At 39.8% G+C, this 27,933-nt stretch overlaps 1 protein-coding gene across 3 annotated transcripts in view; it reads right to left on the bottom strand.

Annotated features, from left to right (window-relative positions):
* LOC146614690 (carboxyl-terminal PDZ ligand of neuronal nitric oxide synthase protein-like) overlaps positions 1-27,933 on the bottom strand; it is a 230,441-nt gene that overhangs the window by 103,657 nt on the left and 98,851 nt on the right. For all 3 annotated transcript variants that reach the window (XM_085376753.1, XM_085376754.1, XM_085376755.1), the window contains exon 5: positions 5,600-5,708. In XM_085376753.1, the coding sequence (XP_085232879.1) occupies positions 5,600-5,708 (109 nt within the window). The remainder of the gene's footprint in view (positions 1-5,599; positions 5,709-27,933) is intronic.

Here is a 27,933-nt window from a genome sequence, read left to right as displayed (position 1 = left end):
AACTTACATGAATGCTGTCGGAAAATCTTTTTTTGTCCATGATACCTATTTGTGCCAAGGTAAATGTTTATGATGAGCACCATTTACACCAGCTACACCTTTCTTCTTGAGACCTATCTCGACCAAAATCCCCCCCCAAAAAAAAAAAAAAAAAAAAAAAAAAAAAAAATCACAGAATTTAGAACACCTTAGTTCAGCACCAATAATGTCCCATCATGAGGATGTGAAACATTTGAGATCGCAAGGTATAAGAAATTGTGCCAGGTAATGTTAGATAATGAGAAAACCTAAGGATAAACTGCATTAAAGGCCCAAAAGAGGTGACTGTTTAAATCATCCATTCATGAGCTCAATCAGTCCACCCTCTTTTGTGGAGCCGTTTCATTGTAAATTACATAAATGAATAAGCTAACAGGGCTAACAGCTAGCAGCCTGCCTAAAAGGTCCAATCTGGCCCATTTGCTGGGTTGGCATAGTGTGAAAGCCGCACAGACGGTGGAGAATGATGTTGGAACCTTTCAATGGATTGCTCCAGAAAGCATTGTTTTGCATAAAAACAGATCAGAGTGATTGTCAGAAGTGGTAATTTCATCTGAACCAGAGATCTGAATCACCATCAGTCTAACATCCTTCTCACTGACAAAGGCATTATCCATGGTCTGCCATACCACACTGAAGGAGGGGGCTTGAGCCAACTTGGGAGTGTGTTTTGTGAATACATTTTTTGCTTCATAGGATTTTCTGGCCCAGCTGACTTGAGATCAAATTGGGAATTAACAAAAACAAATCCGACCCCTCTAGTGTATTCTAATTACACATCACAGCTGATTAATAAAGGAAATAAAATGTGAGCCTTGCAGGTGAAACAGAAGATTCACACAGGGTATTATGAGATATTAGTTAGGAGGACTGAACTGGGCTGTAAAAGTGCGGAGGATTGAGAAATACACGTTGGTGTGGAAAAAAGTATTTCCCCCTTTCCTGATTTTCTTTCATTTGTCACAGATACATGTTTCAGATCAAACAAATTCTAATATCAGACAAAGACAGCCCAACTAAATACAGAATGCAGTTTAGAAATGATGAGTTCATTTAGGCAGGCAGCCAAACCTACCTGGACCTGTGTGAAAAAAACTGATAAGTCATTAATTAAGTGGGATTAACCACATTTACAGGATAGATGAGTTAATTTTCACTAAACTCGCCCAGACCTGATAACTGCCAGACATGTTGAATCAAGAAATCACATTCATAAAAGGAACGTCCTACCAACAGTCAACATGGCAGTCAAATGCCTTAAATTGGCCGTTCATGCTGGACTTGAATTACCTTTTCATAAAGGGCAAGATAGATGTGGATAGTTTTCTCACATCATCATTTAAAATTTGCATTCTGCATTTAATACGGTTATCTTTGTCCAATATTAAAATTGGCTTGATGATCTGAAACATGTAAATGTGGCAAAAAAATAAAATAAAATCAGTAAAAGGTGCAAAGACTTTTTCATAGCACGGTACGGCATTTCTTCATCTCTGCAGATCAGATGCAGTGATGAAAACTTCTACAGATAAGAAAGACTGCAGACACACAAGCACTAAAAAGTACCTCAGTGGTTTGAGATACAGCCATTTAAGAACACATTATTCGTATGACTCATTCTAGGTTGAAGCCCATCCTCTCTGCTGCTCCTTTTGAAAAAAAAATCAGAAAAGACATACAAATCTAAATTGGGAAGAACTCGAAATCATAAACAACCCAAACAAAGCAGAATCTGGTTAGCAGAACAAGGTTAAGAAAAAAAAGTCTCATTAGTTGGTTTTTGAGAAACTGAGTATGAAGAGGTTGGCATGAAGCAACTTGCTCACTGGCAGTTCAGCTCTACTTATCAGCGGAGTGTGTCCAAACACATTTTCAGGTTTTACCATACTCACCATAATCAGTTATGTGAAGCATAGCAGATTTTAATGGCTGCCCACTTGCCGGTCAAGAACTACCTTTTAAATTTAACTTGCTGCTTTTAAAGTCCTTCATGGCCTGGCCCCAGATTATATACTTGAACTGTTGCTCCAGAACCTGCCAGAGCACAGCCTGCCACGCAGGAAACTCTTGACCGTTAACTACAAAAGGTGAATTACAGTGGACAGTATCTTCTATTAAATACTTTTAAAAGACGTATTGATTAAGCAAGACTTTCTCATAAATTCCCTTGAATTGTCACTCTTCACCTCTTAGTGACATTTTATTGTGGTGTTGTACTTGAGGCTTGCATGAACCATTTTAAACTTCCACACAATTTAGACAAGTAACTCTTTGAACTCTTGCATTTCCCCCCGCCTATGTGATTATATTATGTGTTTTTGTAAATTCATTTGTAATTTTGGTGTTGAAAATCCTCTATGAGCAAGCACTTGTGATGGTGGGAAGGAAAAACTCCCTTTTAACAGGAAGAAATCTCCAGCAGAATCGGGCTCAGGGAGGGACAGCCATCTGTCGCGACCAGCTGGAGTGGAAGGAAACGACAAAATAAAAGAAAGAGAGCACAAGGAGACAGACTAGGAGAAGACAAAAGTGTAATGACATGCTGTCATTAAATAGTGGTATAGGTGAGTGGAAATGATGCAGAAATTACTGTGATGCTTATTGTATCATACGGTCACAGAAAGTCCCACAGCATTCTGAGCCTATATCAGCATAACTAAGGGATTATTCAGGGTCACCTGATCCAGCCCTAAATCTAAACTTTATCAAAAAGGAACAATTTGAAGCCTAATCTTAAAAGTAGAGAGGGTGCCTGTCTCCTGAATCCAAGCTAGGAGCTAGTTCTACAGGACATGACAGCTGAAGGCTCTGCTGTTTCTAATTTTAGCAGTATTTCAAAGATGAAAGAAAGCAGCCCTACATATTTGTTTAATACATGCACTGAAGAACACATCCTGATCAAAAATGACAAGATTCTTCACAATGTTGCTGGAGGCCAAGGTAATGCCATCCTTTGTAAGTTTCTAAGTATCTGGTTAGACATCATGCTTCCAAGATTTTTAGGGCCTAATCTTTCTCTGAAATCAGGAGAAGAAAATGACTTCACATCCAGGCCTTTAAATCTTTAAGACGTGACTGCAGTTTAACTAATTGTCTTATATTATCTGCCTTCGTAGATAAACACAGCTGGGTATCATCTGCAGAGAACCGAAAATGTATGCAGTGTTTTCTTGTAATATTGCCCAAAGATTTAAGCACTGTAGTACTGGTCCTCATTCCTGGGGAACTCTTTGACTAACGTTTGTAAAACAAAGGCTCTACATTTACACAAATCACAATCTGTCTGAGAGATATGAATCAAGTGACTTAGCTCAATTCCTTAAATACCATGTTACGTTTCGGTGTTGTCGGTGTGTTGCTTTTGGCGTGACTGTTATGTGTTTCCTGTTTTACTTTGAAAGTCTGTGTTATCTTAGTGTTTTCAGTTTACGTTTTGCCCTGTCTCGTCAGTTCTAATTTGCCCCAGCTGTGTTTCCCTCCTGTGGTCCATTCCCTGATTGCTCCCTCTATGTATTTAAACCCTGTGTTTCAGTGTGTCAGGGTCGCGATCTCCCCCCGTTGTAAATAGTTTGACGTCTTGTGTTTGGTGTTTTGTTATAAATAAATAGTCTGTTGTAAATACTTTCGTCATGGGATATTTTCGTTTTGGGATTTTGGTGGAGGGCCTTCGTGGTTTATTTTTCCTTATCTTTGTTTTTCTGCGTTGCACCCCGGTTGCCTAGGCCGGGGTGTAACATATGGGGGCTCGTCCGGGATCGCTGGAGGGTCCGAAGGAGGGACAGCTTCGGCCTTCTGTCTTCGCTGGAGGGTCCGAGGACCGCTTCAGCCTTCGTCTGCCTTCATCCGCCTTCGCCGGGGGGGAGGGTCCGTGGGACCGCCCCAGCCTTTGTCGTCGCTGGAGGGTCCGTGGGACCGCTCCAGCCTTCATCCGCCTTCGCTGGAGGGTCCGAGGGACCGCTCCAGCCTTCGTCGTTTGCTGGAGGGTCAGTGGGACCGCTCCAGCCTCCATCAGTTTCATCTGCCTCCGCTGGAGGGTCCGAGGGACCGCCTCAGCCTTCGTCGTCTGCTGGAGGGTCCGAGGGACCGCCTCAGCCTTCGTCGTCTGCTTGAGGGTCCGTGGGACCGCTCCAGCCTTCATCCGCCTTCGCTGGAGGATCCGAGGGACCGCTCCAGCCTTCTGCAGCTGGTGGGCTGCGTGTCCGTGTGTGCAGCTGGTGGGCTGCGTGTCCGTGTGTGCAGCTGGTGGGCTGCGTGTCCGTGTGTGCAGCTAGTGAGCTGCTCGTCTGCCTTCGCTGGAGGGTCCGTGGGACCGCTCCAGCCTTCATCCGCCTTCGCTGGAGGATCCGTGGGACCGCCCCAGCCTTCGTCGTCTGCTGGAGGGTCCGTGGGACCGCTCCAGCCTCCATCAGCTTCGTCTGCCTTCACTTCAGCCTTCGTTTGTTTGATCAAACATTTCACTTGGGGTTACATGTTTGATTTTTGGGTGGGGGGAAATGTTACGTTTCGGTGTTGTCGGTGTGTTGCTTTTGGCGTGACTGTTATGTGTTTCCTGTTTTACTTTGAAAGTCTGTGTTATCTTAGTGTTTTCAGTTTACGTTTTGCCCTGTCTCGTCAGTTCTAATTTGCCCCAGCTGTGTTTCCCTCCTGTGGTCCATTCCCTGATTGCTCCCTCTATGTATTTAAACCCTGTGTTTCAGTGTGTCAGGGTCGCGATCTCCCCCCGTTGTAAATAGTTTGACGTCTTGTGTTTGGTGTTTTGTTATAAATAAATAGTCTGTTGTAAATACTTTCGTCATGGGATATTTTCGTTTTGGGATTTTGGTGGAGGGCCTTCGTGGTTTATTTTTCCTTATCTTTGTTTTTCTGCGTTGCACCCCGGTTGCCTAGGCCGGGGTGTAACAACCAACATCGTATTCTAGTCTCTCTGGTTAAAATTTGAGCCTCAAGTAGGCTTTCATACTATATTTATAATTGTGACTAAAGGTTTTTTATAGTAAAAGATTTAGATCTAATAGAAGGTTAGTTTGAAACCATGTAACCATGCAATGTGTGGTTTGTTATACAGCCTTGGTACTAGTTCTAGAATATCTGTATCTGGATGAGCGATATTTTTACAAAAACATCTGAATGGTGACTCCCAATATTTTTTTTATTTCAAATTAATTTTCAGTATTTCAAATGAATATGCATTTATGAAGTGAAAACAAGAAGAAGATAAATCCCAAAAAACTCACAGCCGGATTACAACTTTTTGATTAATCTTGCTAATAGATCCCCCCCCCCCCCCCCCCCAAAAAAACCCTCAAAATAAATAAATAATTACTTCTTAACATAAGACAGCCAGTCCTCAGTGTACAACTTTTGTCCTTGCGTTGTTTTATAGCAACCACTTTTGGTTGCTATAAAATTGCTTTCTGTTGTTGTTCAGTTGTTTAAAACAAATTTATGAGATGATGTCTAAAGCAGAGCTGTAGGTGTACGGCTTAAGTTAAGTGAATCTATCCAACTCATCAAGGGCACGTAACAAGTGACATTAAAACGGAGCTTCTCTCTGTCTTACCTTCTTCTTGGACTTGAACACATTACAGCGGAACACATTGCTCTGTCCATCTCTGGCAATGTAGCTGAAGATCTTCAAATCTTGGGAGTCATGAGACACGTAGAAGATCCTAAAAGAAAAGAAAATAGGTCAGAAACTAAAAAAGTGAATGAGATGCAAAACAACAACAAAACCTGGCAAGCTTTCAAAATGCATCTTAAGATGCAAAATGGGAAACAAGCCTATTTCTCTGGGATTTGAATGTGACAAATATAAACATGATTTTGTTTTAATCCAAAAGGAAAGACATCAAACTGTAGATTTTAGATGGAAAAAGAAGCTGAGAAAGCTGTGATGGGGGTAGGACTATTTAAATAAATGACAGGTGCACGCTCTTTTCAAAACTTCAGTTTTATTTATGTTATACTGCAAAAATGTCAGAAAGTCAGGTGAACTTAAAATCCAAGTAAAAGAAAATGCTTCAAATAACAACAGTGATATATTCCAGTGCACGCAGGAGACGGGGGCGTTAATGCCATTCTAACAAAAAAAATACTCTGTGTGAAAGAGGATATAGGGAGGAACTAAGTTTGAGTCAAAAATAGAGTTGTGTTAGTAGGGAGAGATTGTGCGCAGACAACAGTGACAAACTGTACAATACCCTGCAGAGGAGGTAAATAGCAAGAGACAACTCTGGGAGTACAAAGGCAGCGCAAAACGCCTAAACAATAACCTGTAGGTGCGAGAGCACTGTATGAGTTAACCCCCACTGTGGGTCTAATTCATGATGACAAGAGAAAAAAGCTGGAGGGGTAAAGAGATGCCGATGATGATAAGGTGGCAAGAAAATTGGGAAACTGTCATATTTTGAAATGATATGAATGCTCACACGTAAGAATCCGCTGAAAATAAGAAATTACTCCACTTAATGCCATTTCCAACTGATGACACCTGCATTGTTTGCCTATCTGTATTTTACCAACTTACAGAAAGTTCTAATTTTTAAGTATATTATGTAAGCACCTTGGTACTTGGGTTATGTTTTAAGTAGTGTGATCATATTCATTTTCCCACTATAGTTAGGATTATGTGTCTCAGGTTAAACTGATTGAGTTTTGAGTTTAACAGTCTGACATTTCTTCCGCAATCTGCAGTCTTTTAAAAGGCCAGTACCTGGTTTCACAAACACTTCCTGTCCTGCAGAAGTTTGTGGAAACAAGGCTCTTAGAACTGACCTCAGTAAAAGGTTTTTGTGATGAGTTTTTAGGTTTAGTTACTCAATTCAGGTCATAGTGAATCAAATATTAAGTCAATTTTGTAAATTTTGGCCATTGTCAAGCGTCAGGAGGATTATGCAAGATATGCTCGCTGCACAAACCAGTGAGTGACATTGTACTGGTCTTTTATATCGTCTATGGCTTTTACCTGGGCAAAGCTGTAAAGGCTGCCATGATTCAGCTGGGCATAGGACTTTTTTTCTAAGACCTTTCTAGGCCTGGTTTCGTATAGATTAAGACTCTGTCCTTCATTTATGTGATTTTTATTGCCCTCGTTTGTACAGCTCTTCTACCTTTAAATGTGCCTTCAGTACCATATGCACTGTATCTTTGTGTTTTTGAGCATAGTCCAATGTGTGGTTGGATTTTGACAGAAGAGGAATCTGAGGCCATTTGTTGATTAACAGTAAACTTGAAATATAACCGCTAAAAGTGGCGAAATCCTCAGGCAAAACGGCGCCCTAATTGGCCAATTAGCACCATATTAAGGAACCTGCAAGGTTGCTTGGGGTAATTTATCATAGCGAGACAACGGACAACCAGGGAAGAACAAGGAATTAGGTGAAGATTATGCAAATGATCCTGCTGCCTATGTGTGAGTATGTTACTGTACAAGGTGGCTTTGTGTTTGTGTGTGTGTGTGTGTGTGTGTGTGTATATATGTGTGTATATGTGTGTTTGCCTACCAGTAATATTGTAGGGTCTGATCTGTTCACTCTGTGACATTTCTGTGGTATTTATTTTGGCCTTTTTCTCTGGGAGCCACACTAGCTGAAGTTCTTGAGTTATAGATTGTGTCTTTGTCTGCTCAGCAGACTCTCAAAATACACCCCCCCCCCCCCCCCCCCACACACACACACACGAGCTCGTCATTTTTAGTTTTTAAACACATTAGGTTTACTTTCATACATTTATTTATTTTTGAATAACAAAAAGCCTGCTGTCAATTCCAGAGAGCAGGAAAGGCAATACGAATTCAAATACAAGTTTAGTCATCATCTTGCACATATATTTGTTGTGAAGGGCTCATAAATAATGAGAACCAATTCAGTCCCCCATGTTTCCTGATCCACTTTGGTGTATTATGCCTTTGATTTTCAATGACTCCATTAGCTATAATGACAGTGCACTTATCAAGGACCACCATACAGACTGTAAACAAGCCAGCAGTGTGGCTGCCACTGTGTTTTTAGGTAAAAGAAAAAGTGTAGACATTTACATATGTAATGTGACTACAGCAGGCTTAAGCCTCCGTTAAGATAAATCATTTCATGTTTATGGAGACATTTATGTGATAAATCTCTCTGCTGGCTTCTTATGTCTTACTCTGAAAATTGCTGGTTTATTTATGACTTACAATCATGTCTTATTCTAGAACTGCGTGTTTCTTGCCCAGTTGGACTTCTGAAATTCCAATTGAATTACAAACAAAAACAGTGGAATTTGATCATACATTCCTATAAAATTCCTCTAAGGCAGAAATCTGCATATTATTAATACTTATACCAAACATTCTAGCTGGATTCCTGCATGTTTCTACACACAGCATTCATCACCAGATGGTCAATCTGGTAAAAGCCAATGAATTGAATTCTGACTATTTCCTGGATTATGAGGTGATTAAAACAAAACTGCAATGTACAAAAAAATCAAAGAAAAATTATGAATTTGGCCCAGAATCCAGATTCTGATTAATATAAAATATATTGTGTTAGTGTAACTAATAAACTAAGGACGTTTCAGGAAGCTGTCTACTCTACTAGAAACTTTAAAAGGAGACAGAACACTAGTAGAGGCTCCTCTTAAGACAGGCCTTTCCTCCAAAGGAAAGAGTAGGACTAAAAAATCCGGGATTTGAGGAGCTGTAGCAAAAAACATTTCAAGCCAGGTCATGTACTTTGAGAAAACTGACCGCTCCCATCCGGCTCCTTTCCCCCCCAAAAAAATCTTCCCTTTTAATTAAAAGGCCCTCCTTTAGCCCCTCACTCCAAGACAGTTTAATAGGAATAAACATCCTGATTTTTTTGTTTTTAAATCTGAGGCAGGATGATGGCAAACTGCTTCCTGCTGCACTAACTGTTGACTGCGGGGCACATTATATTCTTCCAGACAAGCGAAGCTCACCCCACAAGTGAGTCAAAGTGAGCTTAGCTGACAAATCCCTGAGCAGTGCCGAGATGACAGCCCAGATACATGTCTATCAACTGTCTCTAAGAGGAACAGCTGCCAACCATCCAGGTGAAGATGCATCGGATAGATCAGATCTTGGAATAAGTGAGGCGGGCTTCACACGAAAGCTGTCAAAGATGCTTAAGGGCAAAATAAATCAAACTGCAAATGGTGCCAACAGCAAGCTTCTTTTATTGTATTTCAAGGGGTTGTCTGTCCCGCTTAAACGTTCAATCCACAACATATTCACCTGAAGGGAAGTCACTTTTCTGCTCACGCTGCTGCTGAATGAAATAAGAGCAGCAATAGAAGTGTGTCTCTGATAACAAAAATACATCTGACTGGAAAATATTTATTAAAACCCCTCATAACATTAAAAAACCCTAATAAAAACAATACAGATACAAAAAGAAGATCAATCATTTAAAGCAGAGGTTCTGAGGCCCAGTTTGAAAAGTGGAAGTGGAAATCTTGTGCGGCCCAAACAGACCTTTAGTCTCTACTCTGATCATCACAAGTGAAAAATTAAGTATTTCCTTTGTTTTCATCTATTCTTTTTGATCTTCGGTTGAATTACTTGTTGAACAGCTTTGCTTCCCCAATGAAGTTATTTCCAACTAACAACCAATGGTTGGAGAGAAAAAATTCATTTCTGAATCCTGTGGTTTTGCCTCATTAATTTAATTTCATTTAAAAATTCTAAACTAAACTAGAGAATGCATTTTCTGAAGAAACTGCAGTGTGGATGCTGATAGCTGAATGTTTTGAGCTGAAATGAAATAATTGCTGCATGTTAAGTTAAAAATGTTGAATGAGATGAAAAATACAGAAATTTTCACCTGAAAAAAAAAGTTCAGAACTATTGAAAGCTGACATTCAAAGAGAAGAAGTTAAAAGTAGGCGAACATGTTTAAAATGTAAATTAGAAAAAGCTGATTAATGACAAAAGAAAATGTAGAGTCAGAAAACATCTGCATAAAAAATTGAAACCTCATTATTTTAATCACTGAATGACTGAAATGTGGGAAAATCCACTACAGACAGCTAAATGCCGTAAATTTTAATCATTCAGAAAAGATGATTCTAAAAGTCACCATCTGACTCCAAATGCCCAGATCTGAACCACTTGTGTGCGGAAGAAAAATCCACCAATGAACAATAAGCTTGAATTTAACAGGCCAATCAGAATACTCTATTTAGTTGGCCTGCACTAACTACTGGCATACTGTTATTCTGTGGCGAAACCCTGTCAAATCTGCCTTGGTGCACCTGTTGAAAAACTGCATCTAAATCCAAGACCCTAACTCCCATCAAAACAGCTTTTGAACTGTGAGGATCCCAAGGAATTGTTCTGCACAACAGTGTCTCTTTTATCCTTGTGGTGTCAAAAATGTGATGACAGGAGCAATTTAAAAAGTGGGGTCTTTCCTGCTGTTGAAACAAACTCCTGACTAAAAATACAATGTATTTCTATGGGTCAGTTAGAAGGTTATCCCTCTACTTTGAGCCACACAATTCAAAATGTTTAAATCTCTGAGCTTTGAAAAACACAATGTTGGAAAGAGAAAAACGATGGCTATGTTTTGAGGGTAAAATGATGGCTGTAGAGCAAACACTGTGGACACAGCAACAGTTGAAAAAAGTTTTAAAGATGAATCTTGGCAGAGTGACAGAGCTCATTAAGCAGGCAGGTGTGAGCCTGGTTGCTATAGCAACTGCACCCAGTGGCACCACACACACACACACACACACACGCACGCACACACACTCACACACAGAAAGACAGACATCTGCCTTTCTTCTGCTGCTTTAAATAAACAGAAAAGTCATTGTGAAACAAATGCTTCCCAAGAAAGAACTACAAGTCGTATTGACAAAATTCTTTCACCGGGAGCGCCAGCAATGTCTAGTCTACCGAATTCTGAGTTTTCATGCATGTGGAGTATTTAATAGGGGCTTTACTCTGTTAAACTTTACTGCTTAATGGACGCTGACCTGACAGCAACCCTTTTGGAAAGTTTTGAGAGTTTCACGTTTTTCAGCAATTCAACAACCAAGCCGACACATTTCACCATGTCAGCCAACCCATCCTTCAGCTCAAATGAGCCTGAAATTAGGGCTGCTCGATTATAGCAAAAATGATAATCACGGTTATTTTCACTGAAATTGAGATCTCGATTATTTGACGATATTTATTTAACCCTTTAAGACCTACTATAGAACCAAGTCCGCCAGAGCTTATATTATATTTTTACATGTTGTAGTGCCATTTGTGGGAGCATTTCAAGTTGCTATACAACTGTTATAGCCCATATTTTAATAATATGTATGCATTAAGTCCATAGTAACTACATTAATTGCAAAAAAGTGCAATAAACTACAAGAAAATTGAAAATCGTTTTTTTTTTTTTTACATATATTTCTACTTGGAGAAATTTAAGAGGCTTATCCCTCAAAACTTTAAATACAAAAAAGTTGCAAAAAATAGTTTACAACAACAGGAAACTTATTGTGAGTGTCTTCATAGTTTTATTTTGGAGATACACCAATTTTTATATACTGCAGGAATATAAATATATGTGATAGTTCGCGCTGACAACTTTTTCAATGTGGGAAGTGTTATGAACAGCTGATCAGATCGGCAAAGCGTGTGTCTGGAATATTATGTTTTTGTTCCTGCAAGCGCTTTTTATGCAATTTTTGCAAAGCTTTATGTGGAAGGAAACCGTGACCGAGGACAAGCTGATGGCATAAGATGTAAGTACAACTCCTCCGGTTTCATATGCAAAACAAATTATTGCACTAGCTTACACGGTTCAGGTTCTACAGGGATTTAAAAATAGTTACACAAAACGGAGTGTGCTGCTCTGTCCGGCTTTAAAGGGTTAACAATGACTTTAAAAAATAATATAAAATAGTGTGCAACACCACTGAAGTTTTTTTTTTTTTACCTCTCTTTTCAACCAACAGCAGTCACTCTCCTCTCCAAATAACTTCTGCTTAGCTTTCTGAGCTTCCCTCGGGTCCTCTTAATCAGCGGTCTCCAACCTTTTTTGCGCCACGGACCGGTTTATGCCCGACAATATTTTCACGGACCGGCCTTTAAGGTGTCGCGGATAAATGAGGGAGGGGCTAATAATCGGCTCAGTCATTTTTAATGATCGTTGAAAGCCCAGATCGTAATCGTGATTAAAATTCGATTAATTGAGCAGCCCTACCTGAAATAGTTGAAGGGAACATTTTGGGAAACCACTACAAGGTAGAGGCCTTCCTCAGAGAAGGGGGCTTTGGTATTGTAGCCAAATGTCGTGATACCAAGACCAATCGAGCTTTGGCTATTAAAGTCAACAAGGTCCGCCCTGATATTCTGCAACAGGCAAAACTGGAAACTTTCATCCTGGAGCAGCTGCCAAGGTTGGATCCAGATACCGCCAACATTGTTAATTGGAACGTCTTTTTCCACAACGGAGAGCGGGTTTGCCTAAACTTTGAACTCCTTGATCAATGCCTGTGGGACTACATAGGGGACCAGAATAACCAGGGTCTCCCCATAAGCGAAGTCAGGCCAATTTTACGTCAACTCACAAATGCTCTGTCCCACCTGGGTTCTGTAGGAATAGTGCACGCCGACCTCAAACCTGGAAACATCATGGTTGTAAACCGCCATGAGTCTCCAGTCAAAGTCAGACTTATAGACTTTGGCCTTGCATGTCCTGCGTCTGCAGCACCAATGCTGTAGCTGGATGACTCTATGCCAGGGGTGTCGAACTTGTATGGAAAGTCCAGTTAGACCAAGGGTGTCCAACTCCAGGCCTCAAGGGTTTTTGATATCACCCTGGGTCAACACACCTAAATCAAATGATTAGTTCATTACCAGGCTTCTGAAGAACTTCAAGACATGTTGAAGAGGTAATTTAGTCATTTAAATCACCTGTGCTGGATCAAGGACATCTAAAACTTGCAGGACACCTCGAGGCCTGGAGTTCGACACCTGTGCTCTATGCCATTAAGAACATATCCTCTGCATTTTGGAGTGTTTTAACAACTTGCTGAGGACTGTTTATGTTCTATATTTAACAAAAAATATGAAAAAAGAGAGAGAGAACACTAGTAGTCTGGTTTAATTTGATTTTATAGAGGCAAGAATGCCACATTTTAGCATCAACAACATGTTAAGAGTGTACAATTACTATGGAACTGCTCATTTATTGACTGAACTCCAGTATAAGCCAATAATGTTTAGTAATTGTCATCCTAATGACAGCTGACGATAGGCAAACATTTAGCGATGACTGTGGTTGCTGCTGCAAAAGTCGATTTGAGTGATTTTGGACGTGGCATGGTTGTTGGTGTCAGACAGGTTGGTCTGAGTATTTCCAAAACTGCTGGGATTTTCCCACACAGCCAACTCAAAGAGTTTACATCCGAATAGGAGAAAATACCCAGTGATCCAGCTCTCTGGATGAAAACACCTTGTTGATGTCAGAGTAGAATGCTTCAGCTCATTACAACAACTGTATTCACAGCATCCCTGAACACCCCACACCAGGAATGAGGTTAACTTTCGCACAAGCTCATCAAAACTGAACAAAAGAGGAGCAGAAAGATGCTGGCTTGTCTGATGAGTCACAATTTCTTCTGTGACATTCAGATAGTAGGCTCAGAACTGTGTAATAAAATGTAATAATTAGCACCAAAAGCCTTTTTTTCCTCATAATTTCAACCATTGCACAGACTAAGACAATTTATGTGTAAAAATATAGGGAACTATTTGAAATAAAAACCTATAATTATGCAGAAATATTCTAAACTGTTCATGTTACTGTTCATGGAAGGAAACTATTAAAAATAAATAAATAAAGCTGAGGAATTTAGTGCATAGAAACAAAGGTAGAAAATGAAAGAGCAGTAGATGGTGACTGCAGGTTAAATAATGAGAGTCATGGATACTCAAAGTAAATGAGAGTATCGGTAGAGCCAAAAAGTGAGGATGTGAAGGATTATGAGTGAATCGAGAGAGAAAAGGCTCAGGCAGAAATCGCTCATAAATATGGAGTTGAAAAGAGAGTGTGGTAGTGGAGCGAAGCACATGATCATGACTCATCCAGTGAGTTCAAGTTCAGCAAGGCATTACAGCAGTTTGGCAAAAGCACTTCTCCATCACTTTTCCGAGCTGAAACACAGACAGAAAGAGATGTCAGCGCTTCTGTAAAGGCTCCACAAGTTGTGCACAAACAAACAAAGCCCAGCTACTCACACTGGCATTCATTAACTTTTGACAGCCAACGTAATGCTGCATTAACAAGACTTTCAATGACCGCACACTCACTCACACTCAGCTAACCCTGCAATAAGCCCTTCGTGTTAACAGGCCGAGCCTATCGTGCAGGGAGCTGCCATGTGATGTTTGAGTAATGAAGTGGGCTTGTTTTCGAAGGCCCCAGACATTTTTTCCTTTGATAAATCGCTGCCTGTGAAACACAGCTGCTATAAATCAAAGGGTAAGAGGAAATGCAACATACACACAGAGCATTGACAATCACACAGTAACTGTGGATCAATCCATTGCACCTGTGCCAGATCAGCCTTGAGATGTCTGTTTTTGTCTATTACAGCAAAAGCATCATGCTTTTAAAAGCTGAGTGCATCTGTATTAGTGTCAGGGCTCTGTGTGCGGGCAGATGGAGATGTGGATCCAAATGCAGGACTCAGAGACGGAAATGTAACTGAAAACCTCAGCTTTATTGCTGGCACCAAACAAAACAGAAACCAAACATGAAAACACTAACTGGAACACACAGGCAGGATCTGAGGGTATGACGCGACACTGGGTTGAGGAAAACACAGGGCTAATATACACAGGGTGGTAATCAGGGAATGGGTAACAGGAGGGAGACACAGCTGGGAGAAATTGGGGCTAACGAGACAGGAGGAGCAAAGCTGGACACACTGATATAGGACACAATCCTTCAAAATAAAACAGGAAACAATACACAAGGACGCAGACTAGGAAACACAGACTTAACACGGGCAGAACCAAAAATAAACCAGAATAAGCCAGAACATAGAACATCATCATCAAATAGATCAAGAAGATAACCAAAAAATACAAAATCAAACCAAAACATGAAAACTCAAAATACCGGGTCAAAACTGACCCAGAACCGTGACAATTAGTATCATTTCTCTCTTACTGGAAATCCATAAAAGCTTCAGTATCAGTATAACATGAACTATTTGATCACTGTGTACATCATGTCTGTCAAACTCATTGCATGCAGGCGAAATCTGGCCTGTTGTAAAATATTTTTGGTCTAGTTCACCTGTACCATATAATCTAGTCTAGTTTTGAGACCCTAACGTGCAACCTGGAGCAAAAATGTGCATCTTTCTCAGACTTTCTACACAAGTAATAAAGTTTTCATGCCTGTTTCACAAGCCTGAGTTGAGTTGAGTTGGCCATAGGTAGGAATATATTTAGTATGTTAACTTTGCCCAACTAAGGCCCCATTCATACAGGCCTAGAGAGCAGTCATTGTCCCCTGGTTGCCACCAGTGACTAGAGAAAAACCTGTATTCTCCATCTGGTTGGCAAATGGTTGCTGGAGGTTACTTGCCGTCACTAGTGAGAAGTTGGTAATAGAGGAAAATGGTACGGTACCAAAAACCTAATTGCAGTTGCTTTGGTCACTAACAGGTTGTCACAGTTGCCAGCAGTTTGCGTGGAAGTCTTCAGCTGCAACCAGGCGCAGCCTTTACTTTGATGGTGAAAATTCTTTGTTACTATGTTTCCATATTGCATTGCACTTTTTTGTGTGTCTAGCTCTACAGCTCAGAAAGTAAACAGCAAATGTATGCAGACAATTTTGCAGAGCAAATTACGGGCAACAGCAATAATCTGCTAGAGACAGCATCGTCTTTTTTCCCTATAAATCAAACTGTACATGAGGAAATTGCTTCAAACATTTTTTTAAAATTTAAAACATATAAATAAATAATATGTCTGATCCTTCAAGTGATTGAAAATCCTCATATAGATCTGAGGTACAAACCTGCTGTTTTTTTACAGCTTTACAGCATATAGAAAAATTTCAATAAGTAGAAATATCTCAAAACTGAATATTTCAGTATGTTTCTGGCTTTCAAATGCTTGCTTCACATGATCTCAACAATCCATTCAGACTATTTGGTGACAAATTTCTAGTCATTAGCCGTGTGTTGTAAGAATGGCTGGATTTGAGTGACAGGTTTAAGAGCGTCAGTAATTACAGAGTGTCCTGCCAACTGAGCTAATTTATGTCAGTGTTCCAGTACAGGTTTACGAGGTCAGGATGTGTATGTTTATTCAAATTTCCACAGGTGCTGTTTGACAGTTATTGTGCCGTACATAAAAAAAAATTTGTGGGTCTGTGCGAAAAAGGAGATTATCTTTCTGTCTCCCTTTAATAGCAAGTCAGGGGTTTCATAAAAATCACACTTGATGTCAGGAAACACGGCATCTGGATGAACTCACTAAAAGATTAAGGTCTTTAATATGTACTGTTACTCAATGTGTGAGCTCATTCTACTGACACTCAGCATCCTTCTCTGTTGGGACTTAACGATTTGTGTTTTATCAGGGCATACTCATTACTTTCAAAGTGAGGCATTCATAACCTGAAAATGACTGTTTATTTTCATTGTCTGGTTCATTTCATAATTTTTATGAACAAACATTTTTGAAGCCACGCAGGCTCACGGTTAAGTCTTTGATTGTCAGTAAAGGCTTTAAAATCTAACTGGTATCCTTGTTTTCAAGCAGTCAAATAGTTGAATTGACAGGTTTCACTGAACCATGCTGAACATTACCAACTGCAACTACATCTGGGATTATTTAAGCTGAACCAAATGAAGCAAATGTAAAAGCACCCCTAATTTCTACCCTGGATGTTGATTTTCTGAAGAAATAAAGCACAGATGACCTGCTTTTTGTTGAGCTGTGATTGTTCAGATGGATTTAGCAATAACCAAATAAAACAACAGCATCTAATGATAAAACTTTACTACGTGAATGCAAATGTTGAGTGTGGTCAGAGCAGAATTTAAAACAGCTCTCCATGCTCACTTCAGATACTAGGCTTTCAACTTCCAAATGGAATCTAAAAGTTGCCTTTATCTGGAAAGAGAACTGAGCAAAGGTCTGATCCTTGTTGTCTTTAGCATGTTGCCTCTGGTTCAGGAATGCTTTGATATTAGGAAGATGGCCCTTGATGCACTGAATAGCATCTGTCCACTCTTGTTGAAGCTCTCCCAAGTTCTTGACTTTTGTTGCCAATCATCTCAAGACTCTGGTTATACCTGTTGCTTATGCACGCTTGTCCATTAATATGCTTTTACATATCACTCTGAACAGTCAGCTTCTCAGTGATCACAGACAGTCAATGACACGCTTCTTGTAGAGGGTACATACAAATATATATAGCAAGTTTCACTTGTATTCTGTAAACCTGCTGTTTCCCTCTTGCTGCTATCCTGGTGTCACGCAATCAAATCAAATCCAATCATAAAGAGCCCAATCTCAACAACATTGGCTTCAAGGCGCTACGCATTTTAAGGTAAAAACCCTTCAACAATCAGATGAGCAAGCACTTGGCGACTGTGGGAAGGAAAAACTCGCTTTCAGCAGGAACAACTTTCCAGACACCGAACACTTGTCTCCACCCACTGTTGACCTGAGATATTCCAAGTTATCCATGTTCACTACCTCTGCTCCCTGTTACACTCCTCTCTGTCTCTCTCATATTCACATACACATATGCGATCTTGATTCTACTGACCTTCATTCCTCTTTTCTCCAATGTATACTTGCACCTCTTTGGGCTCTCTTCCACCTATTTCCTATTCTTACTACAGAACACAATGTCATCTGCTATCATAATCCAATATATCTGAACAGTAATTTACTCAAACTCAAAATGATAGATTGAAACACTGGATTTCTGATTTTCTGCAAGCAAAAATAATCAAAATGCTGGTTTGATGGTTATGTTAGAAAACACCTCAGTCAGTGAATGCCGTTGGGTCAAAGGTCTCTTGGTTTACTTGAACAGAACATCTTGATTTCAACTCATATTTTCACTTCACGTGGGGGATCTCTTTAAACCAGACATGGTTAGACAACACACAAAAGCCTTTTGCCTGAGCTGCACTGAAACCACTCAACAGTTCAATATTACGAGAAACACAGCTTCACAATAACAAGCCAACATAACAAAGACACAGGTTTGAGTGAAGCAAAATATTCTTGAGAGCAGCAAAGATTTGGCAACACTGAGATAAACCAAACTTAATTAGACTACATACTGATCAAGCATTTTCCTGATTAAATACGAGTGTAAGTAGCAGGGTGAAAAGGTAGAGGTTCATTATCAGAAAAGCTGCTGTGTCAGCTCAAACTCTACATGCCCAGATAAAGATAAACCCGGAAATTTTATAGCACAGACTTGGCAATTCGGAAAGTAAAACAACAGACTTAATCATCCAGCAGACAGGCAATTTCCTACTGCACTTGTTACTGTCAAGGTGAGAAGTTAGCAGCTCAGGCTCATTTTTATTCTGTAATGTATTATTTAATCAAACGGTTAAGCGTTTTGGTTTCTGTATTTATATGGACGCATTTTAGGGTCTTTTATGTGAAATCAGGTCGCTAAATCAATATCTCAAGCTGCAATAAACTCAACTCAGTGGAGACAAATTGAATAAAACTCTCGCTTTCTCCAACATAAACCAAAACCTCATATCAAATCAAGACAGGTAAAATATTTATTTGGAGTTTTGCCTCAGGAGCATGGACCCCGATACACTGGAGTGTATCAGAAAGTGTGGATAACAGAGTCTGGACTATTATTTTGTGGAAAATAGCCTGCAAAGAAGCCTAAATAATGTTAATGTTGTTATTCTTTTTTCTCTTATGGGTGTTGATGACCTAAAATGCCCAAATACTTAAGTTACTGCATCTAGTTAGTAATTCTTAATAGCCAGTTTTTGTTCCTGTTTTTGACTGTATGGCATCAGGTAGAGCACATATCTCAATATGGTCATCTCAAGCACACAGTTCTGACTCGAACACATGAACTCTGCCTATCTAATAATCAAACCTGTTGCTTATGAGGGGCAGCCAATCAAAACTGCCAACTGGGGCTGGAAGTTTTGACAGTCTTTCCAGTGTCTCTGAGGTTGGCACTGAGATTACAGTAAAAGTGCAGATGGAAGGGTGGTGATGGAAACGTTGGGGTACAATGAGATGTTGTTGCACACTACCCAAAGCATCAAACCTACAGGCACCTTTTTCAATTTTCATTTGTTTTATGTTTTTTTTTTTAAATAGGGCTGGTTAATGAAAAAATACTGGCAACCGTCAGTGCTGCTCCTCCTAGTAGACGCGCCTATGATAAGAAAAAATCTCAATCTTTCAAAGGTTTTCATAAAACTTGACCTCTAACTGAGATTCCAACTTGTCCAAGATTTTTAGTAGATGCACCTTTTGGTATGAATTTGAAGCTCCTGTGTGACCTTGTTTTCGACTTACTGCATTCACAATTGCCCGCACAGTACTGTGATTACAATCAGTCTTTTACGTCCAAGGGGTAAAAAGTAGCCGTACCTGGCAGGTGTGTACAAGGCGTCCCTTCTGTTAATTCAAGTGATGAGAGTGGATTGTGGAATCAACCAGGCATTTATAGTGCCTACAGGAACATTTTTAATACAAAATCTTGCAAATAACATGGCCTCCTGTGCAGTTATTTACACCAAGAAGGGAAAAAATGTTGTATTTTATTAGTATTACAAGATTTTTGTGCCATTCACCTACACTATGTATCAATATTCTACACCGAACTTACTAGAATTAGCCGATAACTTAAATTTCAGGCTCTCACCAAAATAAATAAGTAAGATTGCCAAAACCTTCAGATTGCCATTTTCTAAATCATAGCGCGACGTCACTGATTATTTCCCTCTTTTGTATACAGTCTTTATAATGGCTGGTTCCACTCACCAAATAAAGAAATCCGCTTAATACTTTAGGTAAAACATAATAAACAATAATGCTAACATTTCATGTGCTGTCACTTCCCAGCATTCTTATTCAACATCATCTGGTCTCGTTCCATATTTGATAAATTCCTCTTTATTTAGCTTTGTTACTATACTTGCTCACAGAGGCAGAGGCTATTTGTTGTCAGTATCACAAGCAAACACATCACAGGAGAGGAAATCACTCCTTATGCATACATATATGCATATGCATACTGTCTGCTACGCATGAATTATAATACACCACATTATACATTCATACCACAATGCATAATGTGTCATATCATGACACGCAGCATCTTGCAAGGACACTGAATGGATTGAATGTGTGAAGGGATTTATAATTAACACAAGAGCAGATGAATGCACACACACACACACACACACACACGTTAGTACAGGAAGACAAGAATGATATAAGTCAGAAAGAAAACTAAGTTAGTAAAAAATTCCTTGTCCTGCTAGGGAGGTGAAAAAAATTAGCCAAGTCAAGTGTAAGAGATAGAAAGCAGATCCACAGCTCATACGATACAGGAGCACAACAGACACATGGGGAAGAAACAGAGATATAAATTGTGGTTATACTCTAACCAAAAGCGTAAAAAGCTAAATTCAGCCATAGAATGTAATGCAAACACTGATTAAAAGACAAGTGACCTTCATGCGTTTGTATACAAATGCAGAATTTCTCCAATCTTTTTGATTATCAGCACGAGGCAAACGTGTGAAACATCCATCATCCTCTGACAGAACAACTCGAGCCTAAATATAACAAAATCCATCAAAACTGAGAATGACTGCAGGATTCATTTCAGAAAGTTCAATCTTTTACTGCTCCAGCATAGTTACTACTTCAGCTCTCAAAACATAGTGAAGCCAAAGAAATGCACGGTTAAGTTTTCTCATTAAGGTTGCCCTCTGATCCTCCCTTCTGTGCCACTGCTTACTATTAAACAAATGAGGACTTCAAGCTCACTCCTCCGCATCCGTTTATAAACCTCTGCTTTCCATTCCATCCGCCCTTCCGTTTTTTAAAATAACTGATATTTTCTAATATGCTATGCACAAGCGGTTTTAATGCCCGAGTTTACAAATGAGATGGTGTGACTACCGTAAGAATTAAACAGCCACATGTGATGGAAAGTGGGCAACTGCCGAGTTAAACTTTTATCAACTGCAAGGCGAGTGATAGAAGCGGCTACCAATATTATCAGAGGACAGCACTGATTGACAAATATGATGGTGGTACGTCAGAGGGTTACCTAGGCAACTAGAGTCAGGCACGTCTGCTAGTGACCAATCAACTGCAAAGCGATGCACAACAAGAGAATCACTTCCGTTGTGGAAGTTTCCTGCACAGTGTGACGTCTCCAGGAAGAAAGCCAGCACCTCCAAGTCTGACTTGGTTCTCAGATGAAAACGGGTGGAGTGTGACTCAAAGCTGTGTGACTAGCGATGAATGAGATTGTAAATACAAGTGGCGGAAATGAGCTTTCTGCATCAGGTGCATCTGGGCTCACCCTTCCAAACATGATTAACGACCTCAGAGTCATTCCAAATAAAGATCAACCAAGTCTATCACATATAGATGATGAGTGTAACGCATAGGAGTCCTTCCATGTGCTATGTCCTATTATAGGGTGACATGATCTTTAAAATTTACTCAAAAAGTGCTTTCTTTAAGTTTTGTTCAGTGCCTCATCCTAAAACAGAAAAAACATGTAACCAGAGTTTGTTCTTTTACTGTAGGAAACAGACATTTAGTTGGTACTGTTCTGCTTTTGAAACTATAATAAATCCCATTATATCGATGCTACAAGTTGGTTACAGAAACCAGAACACAGATGAGAATTTAGTTTTAGTTTGTGACATTTGGAATGAGTCAAACATTGATTTGGCTGCAGTTTTTAACAAAGTACAAATGTCATGTGGATATCACCTGCAGTGAAATTATGGGGAAAGACGAGATGAATTACAAAAGGTCAAAATTTCCAGCCACTGCAGCCACTTTAAAGGTTGAAAGTAAGAAAATATTCATAGTGAGAACATAAAAGGTTACATGGCCTCATTAAATAAACTAGTTTATGTCACTGTCATTCAGGGAGGAGTTTAGAGTGGAGCCTTTGCTCTTCTACACTTCTTTAAGTGGTTTGGGAATCTGACTGGACTGCCTCAAAGGTGAACTAATTTGGGTATGTTATGCTATGAGGTGAGCTAAAAGGAGGACCAGTCCAGACTGGAAATTCTTTCACTCCTGATGGAAAGAGGTAAGAATCATCACACACCCCATGATGCAATTTTGCAGTATTCTGAGTACTGGAATGCCACATATTATGATTTATCAATAATTTTAATTTATAATTAACTTATAATTAACCAGCACAAATTGCCCAGGTTGCTGACTAAGGAAGTAGCTTTGTCATGCTAAGTGTGTCCAGTGTCAGACGATTTTTCTGTTGAGCCTATTCTCTGTAAGCTTGCTTGTCCTGCATTATCTCATGATGATTGTACATGAGATGAGCCCTTTTATTCATAGTACTCCCAGAGTGTTTAAATCTATTTAATAAACTATTAAAGAAGAAGAAGATGGGTGGATGCATCATATCAACATATCAATATTTGGAGTCCCTGTATCGATACCCAGATCCCGTGAGGACCTACCAAACACAGGCTTCTACGAGAAGCAGCAGATACTCTTAATGTATTCTCTCATTTAATATGAATGACCATAAGGGGAGTAACACGCTAAGTTGCAGATTTCAAATTAGGTTAAATGCTTATTCTGCTGAGGCCACATGTGAATAATAAATAATAAATAAATGTGTCTAGCTCTGAAGGCTGCCACGACTGCTTATGAGAACGAATCAGTCAGTTGAGTGGGAGGGTAATTCCTTTACAACCGTAGTCAGACTGAACTTTCAAATGAAATACAGCCCTGCGGATAGCACGGATAAGTAACTATGTAAAGATGAGGACAAACAGAAAGAGGCAGAACTGACTCTGCGCCACAGCAAGCCTTTCCTCCCAGAGACAAATCACCTTCTCCTGTTCTGTATACTGAACAGCGCCTGAGTGGGTACATGCGTATCGTATCCACAACACCACACCCGGATCTACCCAGGAGAACCAAGGTCACGCTCACGTACCTAAACACACACCCACGCGGGCACACGCAGACAACAAGGCCCAGAGGCAGTGGAAAGCAACGGGTGGGCAGAGGGAAGGAAAACAGAAGCTGAGCCGTCTTCATCTTCATTTACATTCAATTGAGACATGTTTAAACCAGCAGCAGCAGAAGGTTGAAGCCTTTTAGAATAAATACAGACATACAAACCGAGGCCCTTATAGTCTCAGAAAATAAGATAAGATAAGATAAGATAACCTTTATTAGTCCCACACGTGGGAGATTTGTTTTGTCACAGCAGGAAGTGGACAGTGCAAAAGTTATGAGGCAAAAATTAGAATACAATAAGAATAAATACAGTACACAACTGTACAGAATAGAATAAAATAAAATACTATATACAGTAGAATAAAATAAAATAAATATACAATAAGATAAAAATAGAATACAAATACAATACTATATACAACTGAGTAAAAAAATGCAATCTCTTTAAGTGTTAGCAATGGTAATAACAAGATACTGTACCCACGGAGCCCTTTTAATCCATCTCAGGACACAGATGATCAATAAACCGAGAAAGCCTGAAACGATGGTGGATTGCTTCTTCGCATGAGAAAAGCTTTATAACTGAAACACAAGTCCAGTAAATGCGTATGAAAAGCTCAGCAACATGTTTACAGACATTTTATTCGGATTGGTTTCAAATATTTCAGACAGCAGACTAAATCTATCGAACACGGCAGCCGCAGAGCCATTTCCTCCAGTTAGTGCAGTTTTCTCTGAGCTCCACAGCACAGTCAACACTTAATAGTCAATTGTAGACATGACGATGGGTCTGTAAAACTACCACTTTCCCATTTCCAACAACAAAGCTAGGGTTGCAGCTCAGATTCAGGGAGAATAGTCTATTCCTCACAACACGCATCGTAATGTTTTAAACAGGCTAGTTTAAAAATTTAAGGTCCACTTATGGCCCACTTTGATCTTAAGTGGGCCGTATTTAATCCCTAAGATATTTTAATATAAGAATGAGAAATGCAGTAACAAAAAGTCATTTTTTTAAAACTGTGAATCCACTGTAAACAAAATCATACATTTCTCAAAAAGCAGAAACTTTTTTATTGTTCAATTGTTTATCTACCGGTATTACTTATTTACTTTGGTGTAGTATGAATGGCCTTGGGGGAGGTTTTTGTCAACAGGAGAAGCTGCAAAACTTATGGAAATACTGTTAAAGGTTTAAAAATCTATGCCCTCTTTTCCAAAATTGCCCAGCGGGCCATATTGGAGCCTTTGCTGTGCCGATTCGGATCCCTGGGCCTTGTATTTGACATCCCCTTTTTGACAGACAGTTGGGTCATAAAAGTCCTGACACTATACCGCAGAGCCAAACTACTTTTAAATGTGTCTAGAATTAACTGTAGGATTTTAGTGTGAAGTTTGAATTAAGATGCAGCTTGAGTTAAAATAGTGAGACCAGAATTAATGAGACCTCCTTTATGATGGAAATGAAAGCAACAGGCCTCCAGTGTTTTAAACAGGTGAGATTCTTTTTCCTTAGAACAGAATAATAATCAAAGCTTCTTAGTCATGCAGTCTGTCACTAATACTCATAACCAAAATTAAGAATGCCAGTCAAAACATTGGTTGGAGGAAAAATACATGACAGCCGAATAGCTGCAGAGACGCAATGTTTTTTCTTTTTCTTTTAATGCTATATCTATTCATTTATGAGTTACAGTGAGAAAGAGGGAGAGGCTCAGTTATGTGTTGAGACTGTTAATAATTAAGTTTGGCTCATACTGTATTTCCCAGTGTTTGGATGGTGCCCTGTGCTGTAATAATTCTAAGAACCAGAGGCTCTGTCTGATCTGACTGTGGGAAGAGGAGGAACTGGCCTTTTGAACATCACAGTAATTATTAGGACCCTGCAGCTAGTTTGCTACATCAAGCAACAAGAAACAATAAATTAATTACATTTTTGTTTCAGTCGCTCTGCCGTTACCACTCTTTTTTCCAGGACCTTCACTGACATGATTTTGTGGCTCGGGTCTTATGGGGGATTATTTGCATTGGCCAGCCATTCCCATAGTCAAGTGTTCAGTGGCCCATTTAAAAACCAGAATATCCCACAGGGTCTGCCCAATCTTAAATCTTTAATCTAATCAAAATATAAGAAAAATGATGGATTTCCTTTATAATGTATTTATGCATGCATGCATCCATTCTCTTCTGCTTATCCTTGTCAGGATCACACAGGGGCCTATCCCAGCTGTCATAGGGCGAGAGGCAGGGTACACCCTGGACAGATCACCAGCCTGTCGCAGGGCTAACACATGGAGACAGACAACTATTCACACTCACTTTCACAACTATGGGCGATTTCACTTCACCTAACACCACTAATTATATGTCTTTGGACTGTGGGAGGAAGCCAGAGTACCCAGAGAGAACACATGCAAGCACAGGGAGAACATGCAAACTCCACATTTTATTTAAAAAATATAAACAACAGAAGTTGTTTGCTATAAACTGCTAATGCTACGCAGTCATACCTAAAGTGTTAAGGCCAGTGTGAGACCCACCTGCCACTAGAACACATTACCAGTTTTAATTCACTTTTTGAATAAAGAAAGAAATACACTGAATTTCTGTTATTACTTGGGCCCACCTGCAGTACCTTTGTGGCACACCCAACCCGCACTTAAGGAATCACTGACATCGGCATTTGGATGTCAGGCATTACCTTATAAATGTTACTGTAGACAATGTTAAAAAATGTAAAGTCAGGCCTTAAGAATCTGCCTCAAAATTGTAAGTTACAACTGTATTACTATTTTTATAGTACACAAAAGTTAAAAGATTATTTAGTAGTATTGCTGTGGGTCCAAAGTGACTGATACATCAGTCTGTCTGACATTAAAATAAACCTCCTTTATGAGGTGATGAAGACGACAGAATCAGTTTTAAAAAGCCATTCCACTCATTTCATTGGACAGAAATTGCCTGCAGTTCAGCTGGGGGCACAACAGAGGGCGCTTGGAAGCTTGCCCTCAATGAATACGAATGAATATAGGAAAAGTACTACCTGCTTCTAAGCAGCGAAGTCAGCATTTTGGTTTAGCTAGCATAAAAACACTATTTAAAGTGTTTCTGAATGGAAAGAAAACAGCACTAAAGTTAAGTTTTTCTTAGAGGAAAGTCTTGTGAAGGAATACCAACCGGTCGGTTAAGGATTTACACCAGGATGTGCTTACATTTGCGTGTAAAACAACTACATGTTACAAATGGAGCTAAATCACAACAGAAACAAGCAGCTGGTCATGCTGGTTGAAGGTGACTGCAGTCAGCAGTTTGCCCCTGTTTACTTCATGCCTTGAATGAAAATGACAGTTGTCATAAAGTGTCACATGATGCTGTGATGACCTTAATACATACAGATGGTTGTTGTACTACAATTGAGAAAAAGATTAAAATAAATAAATAAGATAATAATGGATTGGATTTATATAGCGCTTTTCAAGGCACCCAAAGCGCTTTACAATGCCACTATTCATTCACTCACTGGTGGAGGCAAGCTACGGTTGTAGCCACAGCTGCCCTGGGGCAGATTGCCATATCGCGCCATCGGCCCCTCTGGCCAACACCAGTAGGCGATAGGGTAAAGTGTCTTGCCCAAGGACACAATGACCAGAACAGAGAGCCCAGGGATCGAACCGGCGACCTTCCAGTTACAGATACACTTCCTGAGCCACGGTTGCCCCCGTGATAAAGTATATCAGCTGTGTCAAGCCTACTATCAAAAGCAGTCCCAGAAAGAAAGGGCTCATTCCTTTTAGACTATCTTGCAAGAACCTCCCCTTGGGAAGAGGAAGTCCATGGAAGTGGAAGTTCCTGATTACAAGTTCTTTACAGATGTATCGGTATATAAAAACAAAGCTGCAGAACTACTTCTTTTTTTTATTTGAGGGAACTGACCCTTCAAAAGCTATTCAGTAGATTTTAGAAAATGGCTCTTCAATTTTTTTCCCTTCATGTGTTCCTGTAGGGAAGTGTGCATGCTACCAAATCTGACTGGACACTCCATTAGCTCAGAGCAGAAAAGGAGAGGATACTGCTGTGAAAGAGATTGTATAGGACAGAATAGGGTTGTGAGAACTTCATGGTCTTGATATATCAGTGTGTGTGTGTGTGTGTGTGTGTGTGTGTGTGTGTGTGTGTGTGTGTTTGCTGTTCAAGCGTGCAGCATGTAATCAGCATGAAATCAGTGCACTGAAATATCAAAGCGAAATGTGTGTAGAATGCGTGTGCACTTCATATCAGAGTTTGTTTTCCTTATCACATAATCAGGGTGTCCTAGAACACACAAACATGAGATTGACTTTAATTGGCTGGGTGTGAACTCCTCACTGGAGGGATCTGAAGTAAGCCAAGCCGTCTAATACACACTGTCTGGTTGGGAGTCAGTGAGGGCAGGCTGCCTCTCAGTGGATGACAGCAATTACCATCACTGCAGGCCAGAGAAGACACAACCAATGACAGATGTGTACTGTATATACGCACATTTAAAAAATGTCCAAACTTTCACTCCTTTCCAGTTTCTCCCAGATACAGTTTTGAAGTTTTGTGGAGCTGCTTGGTTCAGAATAATGAACAGAATAATAATAACCAAGTACAAAGTTGACAGCAAAAGGGTCAAACATGTGAGG

This window comes from Diplotaxodon limnothrissa, linkage group LG17 (genome assembly GCF_057381915.1).
Source record: "Diplotaxodon limnothrissa isolate DT_005_m linkage group LG17, D_limnothrissa_male_GT1.1, whole genome shotgun sequence".
Taxonomy (NCBI): domain Eukaryota; kingdom Metazoa; phylum Chordata; class Actinopteri; order Cichliformes; family Cichlidae; genus Diplotaxodon; species Diplotaxodon limnothrissa.
The sequence above is the reverse complement of the archived record's forward strand: the minus strand, read 5'-3'. Positions and strand labels throughout refer to the sequence as shown.